At 37.9% G+C, this 14820-nt stretch overlaps 1 protein-coding gene across 2 annotated transcripts in view; it reads right to left on the bottom strand.

Annotated features, from left to right (window-relative positions):
- Positions 1-1382, bottom strand: part of WDR41 (WD repeat domain 41) — a 57687-nt gene extending 56305 nt beyond the window's left edge. Inside the window, exon 1 of one of the 2 annotated variants that reach the window (XM_013994930.2) lies at positions 1043-1382. In XM_013994930.2, coding sequence (XP_013850384.1) covers positions 1043-1093 — 51 coding nt within the window. In that variant the 5' untranslated portion in view covers positions 1094-1382. The remainder of the gene's footprint in view (positions 1-1042) is intronic. The other variant, XM_013994928.2, reaches the window with a different exon arrangement.

Consider the following 14820-nt stretch of genomic DNA (forward strand, 5'->3'; position numbering starts at 1 on the left):
AATTTATTTATCACATCTTTCTAGTGGTGGTTCTGATGAGAAAAGCAAAAACAAGGAATCTGAAAACTGTATACTACTTCTCCCAAATGAAAACATGCCAAGCACTGCAGAATTAGCTAATCAAATTCTATGATTAATCAAATAATCAGTTTAATACAGAACTAGTATACAGACTAGTCTACTTTCCACAATTCTTCCAAAATCTTTAGAACTTAAGCCTATCTGAAGTTAGTGTAATTTTAAACGAGAATATTTCTTAAAAAATAAACAATAAGCCTCAACTGCAAAGATATGAGGAAGTTAAAATGGAGAAGTAAGGCTGCTTACAACAATCCGTCTTTTTTTAAACAATGAAAACAAATATTTCATATGAAAGATAAAAGAAAATTCAACATAAATTCTATTTTTGGGTGGCATATGAAATAAATTCCAGACCTCAACACTTTTCAAGCTCCAAAATTACTTTATTCGCAACATTCCAAATGTAAATCTCATTATAGTCTTCAATTATTCAGGCCCATGAAGAAAGTGTGACTACAGAAGCCAAAACAGCAGTTAATTAGAATTTTTTTTACTTTGAAACAAGTTATTAATTTAAAAAACAATTATATCTTTCTGGTTTTTGTAAAAGTAATCAAATTAATTTCATATTCCCTGAGAAAGCATCTACTGATGTTGGGAAGTGACACCTATCAAATAAACCAAGGTGTACATCTGCAGTCACCACTTGCTAGCCTCTACGAAAATACTTTCCAACTTGAAATGAGACTGGTTTAAGTAGGGGAGAATAGGTGAGCATCTTTGAGCCTGCTGTTGAACCACTGTCGGTTTCTGTTTCCTCACCTCTCAGAACATAAATTTAACTATCAGGGAAAGAGCCCCCACACCACTGCGGAGCCCGCCTTCTTCGGCTTCAGAAACCGCAGGCCCCGCCTCCGCCCGGGTCTCCTTTGTCCAGGCCCAGGAGCCAGTCAGGCAGAAAGCCACCACTCGGGCAAGCTCGGCCTCCGCGGTGGCAGGAAAGGTCCACCCAGGGATTTACCTCGGCCAGTCCCTGAGGTTCTCGGCCTCCCCCGATCAGCCAGCGCAACATCCGGGCAACGACGGCGTCTCGCCGGGCGCAGGCCCCAGTTAGCCCGAACTCCGCGCCAGGCGCAGGCTCCTCCTACCTCTCTGTAGCAGCTGAGTGGAGACCCTAATACTTTCAGCCTCACATTCGCCCAAGAAACTAGCGCAAAGCAGAGCCCACGGAGGAGGGAAGATTTTTGTCCTCAGAGCGCTGCCGTACCCAGCCACAGAGGGCTGGGTAAGGGAGAACAGCAGCCGAAAGCTTTAGCGTCAGCGGAGGTTCAGAGGCGCGCACAGCACCAAGGGAGCAAGCGCGTCGCGTCGACAGATTTGCGCAAAGAGTTTGGGTAGTTCCAGCGGCCCCTGGTGGGCGCACGTAGCGAAGCACCTGGAGTCTGGCAATCAAGCGCATGCCAAAAATACTCACCTCACTTTCGGGATGGCTTTTGAAACTTGGAAACTAGAAAGCCATCCCCTCTTCCCACTGTTTCCTAAAAAGAGCTGGCTGGAGAAGGTGTCCTTCAGTAGGCCTTGCATCTGGACTAATCCAGTGGCACGTGTACACCAGAATAAATCTGTCCAATATTTACTGTGTGCTGGTAGTACAGGTACTGTGTATATAAATCCTCGTAATATCTCTATAGGCCCTATTTTATAAAGAAACTAAAGCTCTGAAAGCTTAGGTAGTTTGTCTACGGCTAACAGCTACAAAGTAGCTACATTGAGATTGGCATCCAATCTCCAAGCTCCAAAACTAGTACTCTTGACTGTATGCTATATTGTCTAACATAATCGCTCTAAAGAAGATACTTCATATCCTCTACTTTTTGGACTTTTAAAATTTAAATATAGTTGATTTACAATGTTTTGGATGTGAAGTGAATCATATATGTAATATATTCCTTTCAGATTTGCTTCCATTATAGGTTGTTAAAAGATACGGAGTATAGTTCCCTGTGCTATACAGTAGGTCCTTGTTGGTTATTATACATATAACAGTGTGTATCTATTAAAATCCCAAATTCCTAATTTATCCCTCCCTCCCCGTTTCCCCTGTGATTACCATAGGTTTGTTTTCTAAGTCTGTGACTCTGTTTTGTAAATAAGTTCATTTGTATCATTTTTTAGACTCCACATATATGTGAAATCATATGGTATTTGTCTTTGTCTGATTTACTTCCCTCAATATGTCAATCTGTAGTTCCATCCATGTTGCTGCTAATGGCATGATTTCATTCTTTTTCATGGCTGGGTAATATTCGTGTGTGTGTGCACGCACGTGCATGCGTGCATGCACAAGCGCACCACATATTTATCCATTCATCTGTCAGTGGACATATAGGTTGCTTCCATGTCTTGGCTATCGTCAATAGTGCTGCTTTGTATCCTTTCATGTTATGAGTTTTCTCCAGATGTATGCCTAGGAGTGGGATTGCTTGATCATATGGCAACTCTCTTTTTAGTTTTTTAAGGAACTTCCATTCTGTTCTCCATAGTGGCTGCACCAATTTGCACTGCCAGCAACAGTGTAGGAGGGTTTCCTTTTGTTCATACCCTCTCCAGCATTTGTTATTTGTAGACTTTTTGATGATGGCTATTCTATTACAGTTGTGATTTGTATTTCTCTAATAGTGCTTTTGAGCATCCTTTCATGTACATTTTTTGGCCATCAGTATGTCTTATCTGTAGAAATGTCTATTTAGGTTTTCTGCCCTTTTTTTGATTTTTTTAATATTGAACTGCATAAGATGTTGGTATATTTTGGAAATTAATCTCTTACTGGTCACATCATTTGCAAGTATCTTCTCCCAGGCTGTAGGTTGTCTTTTTGTTTCATTTGTGCTTTCCTTTGCTGTACAAAAGCTTTTAAGTTTAATTAGGTCCCATTTGTTTATTTTTGCTTTTGTCTCCATTACTCTAGGAAAAAGATCCAAAAAAATATTCCTACAATTTATATCAAAGAGAGTTCTACCTATGTTTTCCTCATGGAGTTATATTTAGTCCTACATTTAGGTTTTTAATCCATTTTGAGTTTATTTTTCTATACGATGTTAGAAAGTGTTCTAATTTCATTATTTTACATGCAGCTGTCCAGTTTTCCCAGCACCACTTTTTGAAGAGACTGTCTTTTCCCCATTGTATATTCTTACCTCCTTTGCCATAATTAATTGGCGATAAGTACGTGGGTTAATTTCTGGGCTTTCTGTCCTGTTGCATTTATCTATATCTCTGTTTTTGTGTCAGTGCCATTCGGTTTTGATGACTGTAGCTTTGTAGTATAGTCTGAAGTCAGGGGGCCTGATTCCTCCGGTTTCGTTTTTCTTTCTAAGGATTTGGGGCCTCCAGTGTTTCCATCAGATTTTAAGATTTTTGCTCTAGTTCTGTGAAGAATGTCATTGGTAATTTGACAGGAATGCATTCAATCTATAGATTGCCTTTGGTAGTAGAGTCATTTTGACAATACTAATTCTCCCCATCCAAGAGCTTGGTATATATCATTCTGTCTGTTTGTGTCATCTTCAGTTTCTTTCATCAGCATCTTTTAGTTTTCAGAGTACAGGTCTTTAGCCTGTTTAGGTAGGTTTATTCCTCAATATTTTATTCTTTCTGATGTGATGGTAAATGAGATTGTTTCCTTAATTTCTCTTTCTGATCTTTTGTCATTAGCCTATAGGAAAGCAAGAGATTTCTGTGTACTGATTTTGTATCCTGCATCTTTACCAAATTCATTGGTGAGCTCTAGTAGTTTTCTGGTAGCATCTCTAGGGTTTTCTATGTATAATATCATGTCATCTGCCAACAGTGACAGTTTCACTTCTTCTTTTTCATTTTGGATCCCTCTTATTTCTTTTCTTTTCTGATTTCCATGGCTAGAATTTCCAAAACCACGTTGAATGAAAGTGGTAAAAGTGGACATCCTTGTCTTTTTTCCTGATTTTAACAGAAAAGCTTTCAGCTTTTCATGGTTGAAAATGATGTTAGCTGTGAGCTTAACATATATGACTTTTATTATGTTGAAGTAGGTTCCCTCTATACCCATTTTCTTGATATTTTTATCATAAATGAGCATTAAATTTTGTCAAAAGCTTTTTCTGCATCTATTGTGATACTCATATTTTTTTTTCTTCAGTTTGTTAATGTTGTGTATCACACTGACTGATTTGAATATATTGAAGAATCCTTGCAGCCCTGGGATAAACTCCACTTGATCATGGTGTATGATCTTTTTAATGTATTGCTGGATTCAGTTTGCTAGTATTTTGTTGAGGATTTATGCATCTATGTTCATCAGTGATACTGGCCTGTAATTTTCATTTTTTGTGGTACCTTTGTATGGTTTTGGTATCAGGGTGATAGTGGCCTTGAAAAATGAGCTCAGGAGTGTTCTTTCATCTGGAATTTCTGAGAAGAGTTTCAGAATGATAGGTGTTAACTCTTCCCTAAATGTTTGATAGAATGTGCCTGTGGAGCTGAGTCCTGGACTTTTGTTTGTTGAAAGTTTTTTAACCACAGTTTCAATTCCAGCTGTTACTGACCCACTCATATTTTCTATTTCCTATGGTTTCAGTCTTGGAGGGCTGTACCTTTCTAAGAACATTCCACTTCTTCTGGATTGTGCAATTTATTGGCATATAGTTGCTTGCAGTAGTCTCTTATGATCTTTTGTATTTCTGTAATATCCACTGTAACTTCTTTTTTATTTCTAATTTTGTTGATTTGCGCCCTCTCCCTTTTTTTTTTTTTTTTTTTTTTTTTTTTTGATGAGTCTGGCTAAAAGTTTATCAATTTTGTTGATCTTTTCAAAGAACCAGCTTTTAGTTTCATTGATCCTTTCTATTGTTTTGTCTCTACTTCATTTATTTCTGCTCTGATCTTTATGATCTCTTCCTTTACTAACTTTGGATTTTGTTCTTCTTTGTCTAGTTGCTTTAGGTGTAAGTTTAGATAGTTTGAAATTTTTCTTATTTCCTGAGTTAAGACTGTATTGCTACAAACTTCCCTCGTAGAACTGCTTTTACTACATCTTACAGGTTTCAGGGATCCACTGGTTATTCCGCAGCATACTGTTCAGCCTCCAAATGTATGTGGTTTTTTTGCAGGTTTTTTCCTTGTAGTTGATTTCTAGTCTCATAGCATTGTAGTCAGAAAATATGCTTGACATGATTTCAACTTTATTAAATTTACCAAGGCTCAATTTGTGCCCAAGATGTGATCTAGCAGGAAAATGTTCTCTGTGTACTTAGGAAGAATGTGTATTCTGCTGCTTTTGGATGGAATATTCTATAAATATCAATTATGTCCATCTGGTCTGATGGATCAAGTAAGGCCTGTGTTTCCTTATTGATTTTCTGTCAGATAATCTGTCCTTTGCTGTAAGTGGTATGTTAAAGTCCCACACTATTACTGCATTGGTGTCAATTTCTCCTTTTATGGCTGTTAGCAGTTGCCTTATATATTGAGGTGATCCTGTGTTGGGTACTTATATATTTACAATTCTTATATCTTCTTAGATTGGTCCCTTGATCATTAGGTAGTGTTCTTCTTTGTCTCTTGTAACAGTATTTATTTTAAAGTCTATTTTGTCTAACATGACTATTGCTATGCCAGCTTTCTTTTGATTTCCATCTACTTGGAATATTTTCTTCCATCCCCTCACTTTCAGTCTGTATGTGTCCCTAGAACAGAAGTGGGTCTTTTGTAGCCAGTATATATATGGGTCTTGTTTTTGTATCCATTCAGCCAGTCTTTGTGTTTTGGTTGGAGCATTTAATTCATTTACAGTCAAGGTAACTATCAATGTGTATGTATTTATAGCAATTTTCTTAACTGTTTTGGATTTGTTATTTTAGGTCGTTATTCTTACCTTTTTTTGTTCTCTTTTCTTGTGATTGATGACTGTCTTTAGCATTGTTTCGATTGCTTTTTCTTTTCTGTGTCTGCATTTATTGTAATTTTTTTGGTTTGCAATTCTCATGAAGTTTTGATATAGAAGTCTTTATATATACAAAATTGTTTTAAGTTGCTGGTCTTTTTAATTTCAAAGGCATTTTCAATATTCTGCATTTTTACTATATTCTTATGACTTCTGGTTTTGATATCATGTTTGTCTGTGGATGACTTCCTACTTTTATTTTACATTTGCCTTTACTGGTGAACCTTCTAATTTGTTATTTCCTTGTTTAAAGTTGTGGCTTTTTCTTTTCTGGCTAGAGAAGTTCCTTTAGCATTTGTTGTAAAGCTGGTTTGGTGGTGCTGAATGCTCTCAGCTTTTGCTTCTCTGTGAAGCTTTTGATTTCTCTATTAAATCTGAATGAGTTAATGAAGGAAAAAAACCTCACAAGAATAACTAAATGAAAAGGAGATAGCCAATCTGCCTGAAAAATAATTCATTGTACTGATAATAAGAATGATCCAAGATCTTGGAAAAAGAATGAAGGCACAAAGAAGTTACCTTAACTATGGGTATGCTGGCAATTGGCTCTGGTGTCTCTCAGGCACTGTTTTCACTAGGCCACCAGTGCAGATCTACTGAGCTCAGGTGCCAGGACTGCAGGAGTCATGCACCTGGACCACTCTGTGACAGCTGAACCCTGATCCAACCCTTGCATGTACATACTCATAAACCTTCAGCTGCTAAAACTAGACCCATCTCAGCTGCGGGAGCAATCGTTGTCCATTAAGATATTCCACAACTGCTGAATTTACAAAGCTTGTATCAGAGGTGTAAATCCACAGTTTGTGCTCTCCTTCCTTAGTCATAGGGCCCCTGGGGCTCAGTGTAGTTTCAGCCCCACCTCTGTGTGGGAGCAACCAATCTGTTTCTCATGCAGCAGGATCATGGGAGCCTACCTAGGAGGTAGAGGGGTGAGGAAGCCATTGAAATGAGTAGGGCAGCCATTGACATGAGTGGGCCAGCCCAGGTGGGAGCCTCGCCCAAAGCCCACAGAGGCAGGGGCCTGCATAGGAAACCAGAGTGCAATGGCAGCCCACCTCCCCACCTCCCCGCCTTGCATGCCACTTAACAACGACGCTTTACCTTGGAGCAGCTAGGGCCTCCTCCCTAAACATTCCTAGTTGTGGCACTTTACCCTCCTGCCTTTCCAGGCTTTCTCAGCACAGCTAACAGTAGTTCTCTCCCTGGGTCTGTTCTCTAAACCCTATTTTCTAGCACCCAGCCCCTGCCCCTATCAGTGAATGCACATCGCAGGCGGGGGCACACATGGCAATGGCATGGACCATCTGGGTAGGTCTCATTCTGTCTGCCACAGACCATCTGTTGGGCTCTCCTCCGAGCCTCAGAAGCTCTTTTCCTATCCTAGCTGATCTCCTTGCTGGTAAGGGGACTCCCCCAGTACAGAAACTTCTCCTCTCCTTCAGCTTCCTCCCAGGAGTGCAGGTCCCAACACACTTCTGCCTCTTTTTTTCTTTTCCTTTTGTCCTACCCAGTTATGTGGAGATCCTCTTGTTCTTTCTGGTGTTTTGAGTTATTCTGCTAGTGTTCAGTAGGTGTCCTATGAGGACTCTTCCATTTGTAGATATATTCACGATATATTTGTGGGAAGAAGTGAACTCCATGTCCTCCTGGTCCACCACCTCTGGGTTTTTTAAAGGATCAATAAAATATTGATAAACCTTTAACAAGACTAACAAAAAAAAGAGGAAAACCCCCCACAAATTATCAATAAAAAGAATGAAAGACTCTATGTTAAACTCTATGTGTTAAATGGATAATGAAAGAACATTATAAATAATTCCACACATAAATTTAACAACTTCAATGAAAAGGACCAATTTCTCAAATATCACACACTTCCCAAACTCATTCTAGCTCAAATAAATTACTTAAGTTGTTCTATAACCATTAACAAAACTGAATTCATAGTTTAAAATATTCTGAAAAAACCCTCCAGGCACAGATGGCAAACACTAATGTAAATCCCAGGAAAATTTCTTGTAGATAGGCAAGCTGCAAAAATCAAATACCTGGCAATAAACCTGACCAAGGAGGTGAAAGACTTATATGCTGAGAGCTATAAAACATGAATCAAAGAAATTAAAGAGGATTCAAAGAAATGGAAAGATATTTCATGCTCCTGGGCTGGAAAAATTAATATTGTAAAAATGGCCATACTACCCAAAGCAATCTACAGATTCAATGCAATCCCTATCAAATTACCTGTGACATTTTTCACAGAACTAGAACAAACAATCCAGAAATTTATATGGAGCCACAAAAGACCCAGAATTGCCAAAGCAATCCTGAGGAACAAAAACCAAGCAGGAGGCATAAATTTCCCAGACTTCAGGCAACAATACAAAGCTAGAGTAATCAAGACAGTGTGGTACTGGTACCAAAACAGACATACAGACAAATCAATGGAATAGAATAGAGAACCCAAGAATAAACCCATACACCTACAGTCAGTTAATCTTTGACAAAGGGGGCAAGAACCTATAATGGGAAAAAGACAGTCTTTTCAGCACGTGGTGCTGGGAAAACTGGACAGCTGCATATAAGTCAATGAAACCAGAACATACCCTCACACCATGCACAAAAATAAACTCAAAATGGCTTAAAGACTTAAATATAAGACAAGACACCATCAAAATCCTAGAAGAGAACATAGGCAAAACATTCTCTGACATCAACCTTACAAATATTAGCTCAGGTCAGTCTCCCAAGGCAACAGAAATAAAAGCAAAAATAAACCAATGGGACCTAATCAAACTGACAACCTCTTGCACAGCAAAGGAAACCATAATAAAAAAAGACAACTTACAGAATGGGAGAAAATAGTTTAAAAAGATGCAACTGACAAGGGCTTAATCTCTAAAATATATAAACAACTTATACAACTCAACAGCAAAAAAAGCCAACGACCCAACGGAAAAATGGGCAAAAGACCTGAATATACAAAGGAAGATGAACAGATGGCTAACAAGCACATGAAAAAAATGCTCAACATCACTAATTACTAGAGAAATGCAAATCAAAACTACTCTGAGATACCACCTCACACCAGTCAGAATGGCTGTCATTAATAAGTCCACAAATAACAGATGCTGGAGAGGGTGTGGAGAAAAGGGAACCCTCCTGCACTGTTGGTGGGAATGTAAATTGGTACCACCACTATGGAAAACAGTATGGAGGTACCTTAGAAAACTATACATAGAACTACCATATGACCCAACAATCCTATTCTTGGCCATATATCTGGAGAAAACTTTCCTGGAAAAAGACACATGCACCCCCATGTTCACTGCAGCACTATTCACAATAGATAAGACATGGAAACAACCTAAATGTCCATTAACAAATGATTGGGTTAAGAAGATGAGTTATAAGTGGAGTTCCCATTGTGGCTCAGCAGTAAAGAAGCTGACTAGCATCCATGAGGACACAGGTTCCATCCCTGGCCTCACTCAGTGGGTTAAGGATCTGGCATTGCCATGAACTGTGGTGTAGGTCACAGACACCACTTGGACCCTGCATTGCTGTGGCTGTGGTATAGGCCGGCGGCTGTAGCTCCAATTCAACCCCTAGCCTGGGACCATTCATATGCTGTGGGGGCGGCCCTAAAATGACGAAAAAAAAAAAAAAAAGATGTGTTATATATACACCAATGGAATACTACTCATCCATTAAAAAGAACAAAATAATGCCATTTTCAGCAACATGGATGGAACTACAGACTCTCACACTAAGTGAAGTTAAGTCAGAAAGAGAAAAACAAATACCATATGATAATCACTTGTATCTGGAATCTAATATACGGCACAAATGAACCTTTCCACAGAAAAGAAAATCATGGTCATTGAGAACAGACTTGTGGTTGCCGCGGGGAGGGGGAAGGAATGGGATAGATTTGGAATGTGGGGTTAAGAGATGCAAACTATTGCCTTTGGAATGGATAAGCAATGAGATCCTGCTGTATAGCACTGGGAACTATATCTAGCATGATAATGTGAGAAAAAAGAATGTATATATGTATATGTAACTGGGTCATCTTGCTGTATAGTTGAAAATTGACAGAACACTGTAAGGCAGCTATAATGGAAAAAATTAAAATCAGAAAAAAAATTTTTAAAAAGCAAGCTGCTTCTAACTTATTAAGGGAGGACAAAGGGACTACTGTGAGACATTGTGTTAGGGACTGAGAAGGATACTCAAAATTTTAAAATCTGAACGTCATAGGACCTCATCTCAAGGAACTTTAGAGTAAACTTTAGATTAGCACTAAGGAGATTCTTACATGTTAATAAGAAATAAATGAAGGGTATCAGATGGTCATATACAAATTAGTATTGAGCTAACTCCAAGGAGCAAGTTCTAATGAAGTCTGATTTTAAAATAATCATCAGAGTTCTGGAGATCAGTTATACAACAATGTGAAGGTACTTAACACTACTGAACTTTACATTTCAAAATGGCTTAGTTAAGTATTATGTACATTTTACAACTATAAAAAATAAAAATAGGGAATGACATTATCAACATGGCAGAGTAAGATTTTTCTACTATCTTTCTTCCAAAGAACATTGATTTATAAAATCACATATGGAGAGGAGTGCCTATGTGGAAGTCTGGGATTCCAGCAGAGAAGTCCCAGCATACCACTGAAGAAAAAAAATCCAAGACTGAATGCATATATAAAAGGGTTACAGAAAAATTTTCACTTTACCTACATTACCCCTCCTGCAATGTGGCATAGCTCAGTACCAAAAGAGATTGTCTTGGCCTGTGATTTCTTCCATGGGAGAAACCGAGAGCATGTGAGTGAGTTTCCAGGTTCTCCGGATGTCACCAAAGGGTACCACTTCTTTCTTGCTGCATCCAGAATACTGAGGTGGGCTGTGCAACCAGGGGCTAGGGAATGGCTGGAAAAACAACACTAGCACTCTCAAAGGGTCTCAAAGGGACATGGATCCTACTAATTGCTTCACAAACTCAATCAGGAAGCCTGACAGTGGTCCACTGGGGATGCCTCACATGTGGATCCACCAACTCACCCAAAGAATCTCCCAGTGCTCCACATACCTCACCCATAGTCCATGGCTGGCTATCTACATTTGCCCTGGTAGTGGTACAACTGAGCCTTTTTAGTAATCATGTGCAGAAAGCCAGCCTGATTGCAGGATTGGGAGAAAGCACATAAACATGAGCAATCAGCACTTCCCTGAAAAAAGTAAACAGGAGACTGGCTTTGCAGGATGGAGAGAAGCATACAATCTTAAGAATCCCCAAACCCAAGAGGGAACAAGAAATGTGAAGCACAAATATATATAGAAAAGGTCTGAGAAAGCTGTCCTCCAAAAATGCAGGAGATATAAAGATTTTGTCAGACAAACAAAATCTGAGGCAATTCATCACCACTAGACCTATCTTACTAAATATGTTGAAAAGATTTCTTCAAGCTGAAATGCAAAAGGAAATTATTTTTCCTCATTTCACTAATTAGTAATGGGAAAACATAGGAATGAATAAAACATACTGGAATGAGTAAGTATATAGGCAAATTCAAAATACTACTGTAATATATGGTGATGTGTTAATCACTTTACTATAAAAGTTAAAGGACAATAATACTAAAAATAACTATAGCTAAAATAATTTGTAAATGGATGCACAATATAAAAAGATATAAACTATGATATCAGAAACATAAAATGCGGTGGTAGTAAAAGGGTAGAGTTCTGTGTGCAACTGAATTTCTAATCAGCTTAAAATAGACTGTTACACCTAAAGGATGTTTTATGTAAGTTTCATGGGTAACCACAAAACAGAAACCTACAGTAAATACACTGTGGGGAGCCGAGAAAATACAAGGAGCCGAGGAAGGCAGCTTGCCTGACCGGTGCAATTCCAAGGGCAGGCTCCTAATCAGGAAAAGGGGCCTGTCTGAATGGTGCAATTCCAAGGGCAGGTTCCTAAACAAGGGGATGCCTGCCTGCACGGCGCAATTCCAAGGACAAACCCCAGAAGACAATAAGGCTCGCCCGATGACCTCGGTGGGGAACTGAATTTTCCAGGAAACAATTTCCATTTGGGGTTGCTCAGTGGAGATTGCTCCATGGATGACTTAGTCTTTTCTGTTATTCACTTGCTATTTAGTTTTCCTCAGTCTTTCCTGATTATTTGCTTATTACTCTTATTTCCCATTCTTATTTTCCTGTGGTGATTTGTGATTTAACAAAATTACAATAATAATATAATAAGAATTTCATCCTAAAGGACTTTCCCCTATTTAAATCCAACTTAATTAAAAACATAGTGTTTATCTACTAACTAGTTATACAATAAACTTTAGAGTTAGGATTTTAATGAGGTTTATAGAAGTTACACACATATAATTCATGACCAAAGAAACCTAGCTGTGAGCTTTGTCCTTGATTTTAGAAGCTTTTAGTAATAGCTGGCTAAGGTGATTTGTATTTTCTCATACTGTCTCTCTGCCAAGGACACTTTGAAGATAGACACTAGTCTAAAGACAAGATTTTTGTTTCTGTGACCTCTTCAGCTTGTGGGAATTGGCTGGCCATGAGATGGTTTGTGCTGGGTCTCCTCTTTCCTACATGCTATGTTGTGCCTGTTTGTCCTTGAATTGTACTCGCTAAATTTAGTTAAGTTAAAGATTTTAAAAACATGATGTAAGGCTTCTGTACCATGTGATTGGAAAACAAAATGTAAGAATTAACCAATGTACTTTTAACACTATGATGTAATCTGTAGTTAGAAACTGTCTATATAATAACCATCTATGCCAATAAAGTTCGAGCAGTCCAGCGCCCTGAAAGAAGGGACAAAGAGGCTGTCTCCATGTGCATATGCCAATGCCAACCCTCTCCTTTCAGGACGTGCACTCCCTGGCTGCCAGAGCTGGCCTCTGGCAATACACAATGATAAAGAGAAGGGAATCAAGGAATAAGAGTACGGAATATCACCAATCCATAAAGTAAATGAAGAAGAAAGGAAAAAGTGAATTACAAAACAGCTAGAAAACAGTAAGATGGCATTTGTAAGTACTTACCTATCAATAATTTCTTCAAATGTAAATGGACTAAATCCTCAGTCAAAAGACAAGTGGCTGAATGGATTTTAGAAAACAAGCAAACAAACCCAGGTATACCCTGCCTACAAAAGATTCACTTCAGGAGTTCCTTGTGGCTCAGTGGTAATGAACCCAACTAAGATCCATGAGGACATACATGGGTTTAATCCCTGCCCTTGCTCAGTGGGTTAAGGATCTGGTGTTGCTGTGAGCTGCAGTGAGGTGACAGACATGGCTCAGATTTGGCATTGCTGTGGCTGTGGCATAGGCTGGCAGCTACAACTCCAATTCAACCTCTAGCCTGGGAACTTCCATATGCCATACATGCAGCCCTAAAAAGAAAAAAAAATATGAAAGATTCACTTCAGCTTTAAAGACATGCATAGACTCAAAGTAAAGGGATGGAAAAAGATACTCAATGCAAGTGGAAACCAAAAGAGAATAACAGTAACTATCCTTATATCAGACAAAACAGATTTTAAGTCAAAAACTATAATAGGAGACAAAAAGATCATGATATAATAATAAAGTGGCAAATTCATCAAAAGGATGTAACAATTGTAAATATATATGCACATGTATCAGAGTACCTAAATTTATTAAGCAAATAGTAGCATATCTTAATGGAGAAATGGGCAACAATACATACAATAATAGAAGGGGATTTTAATACTCCACTTTTAACAACAGAAAGGTCATCCAGAAAGCAAATTAACAAGGAAACATTGGGCCTTAATTATACTTTACCAAATGGATATAACAGACATGTATAGAACATTCCATCCAATGGCAAATATACATTTTTCTCAAGTGTACACAAAACATTCTCTATCACAGAGCATAGAGAATAGGTCACAAAATAAGTCTTAGAAAATTTAAGAAAATTTAAATTGCAAATTTAAGATGATTAAAATCAAAGCAAATATCTTTTCTGGCCATGATGCTATGAAACTAGAAACAAGAACAGAAAACTGCAAACTTCATAAATACATGGAAATTAAACAACACACACCTGAATAACCACTGTGTCAAAAAGAAAGCAAAAATGAAATTTAAAAATATCTGGAAACAAATGAAAGAAGAAGCATCAAACCAAAATTTATGGGATGCAGCAAAAGCTGTTCTAAGAGGAAACTATGTAGCAATAAAAGCAGTATTTTAAAAAGAAAGATCTCAAATAAACAGCCTAACTTCATACCTCAAGGAACTAGACAAAGAAGAACAAACTAAGCCCAAAGTCAGTAAAAGGAAGGAAATAACAAAGATAAAATCCGAGATTAATGAAATAGAGACCAGAAAAATAAATAGTAAAGATCCATAAAACTAAGAGTTGGGTTTTGGAAAAATAAGTGAAATTGACAAATCCTTAGCTAGACTAAATAAAAATTAAACAGAAAATAATCAAATAAAAGAAAGCAAAAGTCAAAGAGAAGATATTATAATTGATACCGCCATTAATATAAAGGATCATAAGTGACTACTATAAATGATTACATGACAACAAACTAGATATCTAGAAGAAACATATAAAGTCCTAGAAATATACAGCCTACCAAGACTAAATCCTGAAGAAACAGAAAATATGAACAGTCCTGTAATGAGTAAAGAGAATCAATAATCAAAAACCTCCCAACAAAGAAAAGCCCAGGTCAAGATGGTTTCACTGGTGAATTCTACCAAAGAGTTAAAGAAGAATTAATAG

The sequence above is a fragment of the Sus scrofa genome, chromosome 2, assembly GCF_000003025.6.
Source record: "Sus scrofa isolate TJ Tabasco breed Duroc chromosome 2, Sscrofa11.1, whole genome shotgun sequence".
Taxonomy (NCBI): Eukaryota; Metazoa; Chordata; class Mammalia; order Artiodactyla; family Suidae; genus Sus; species Sus scrofa.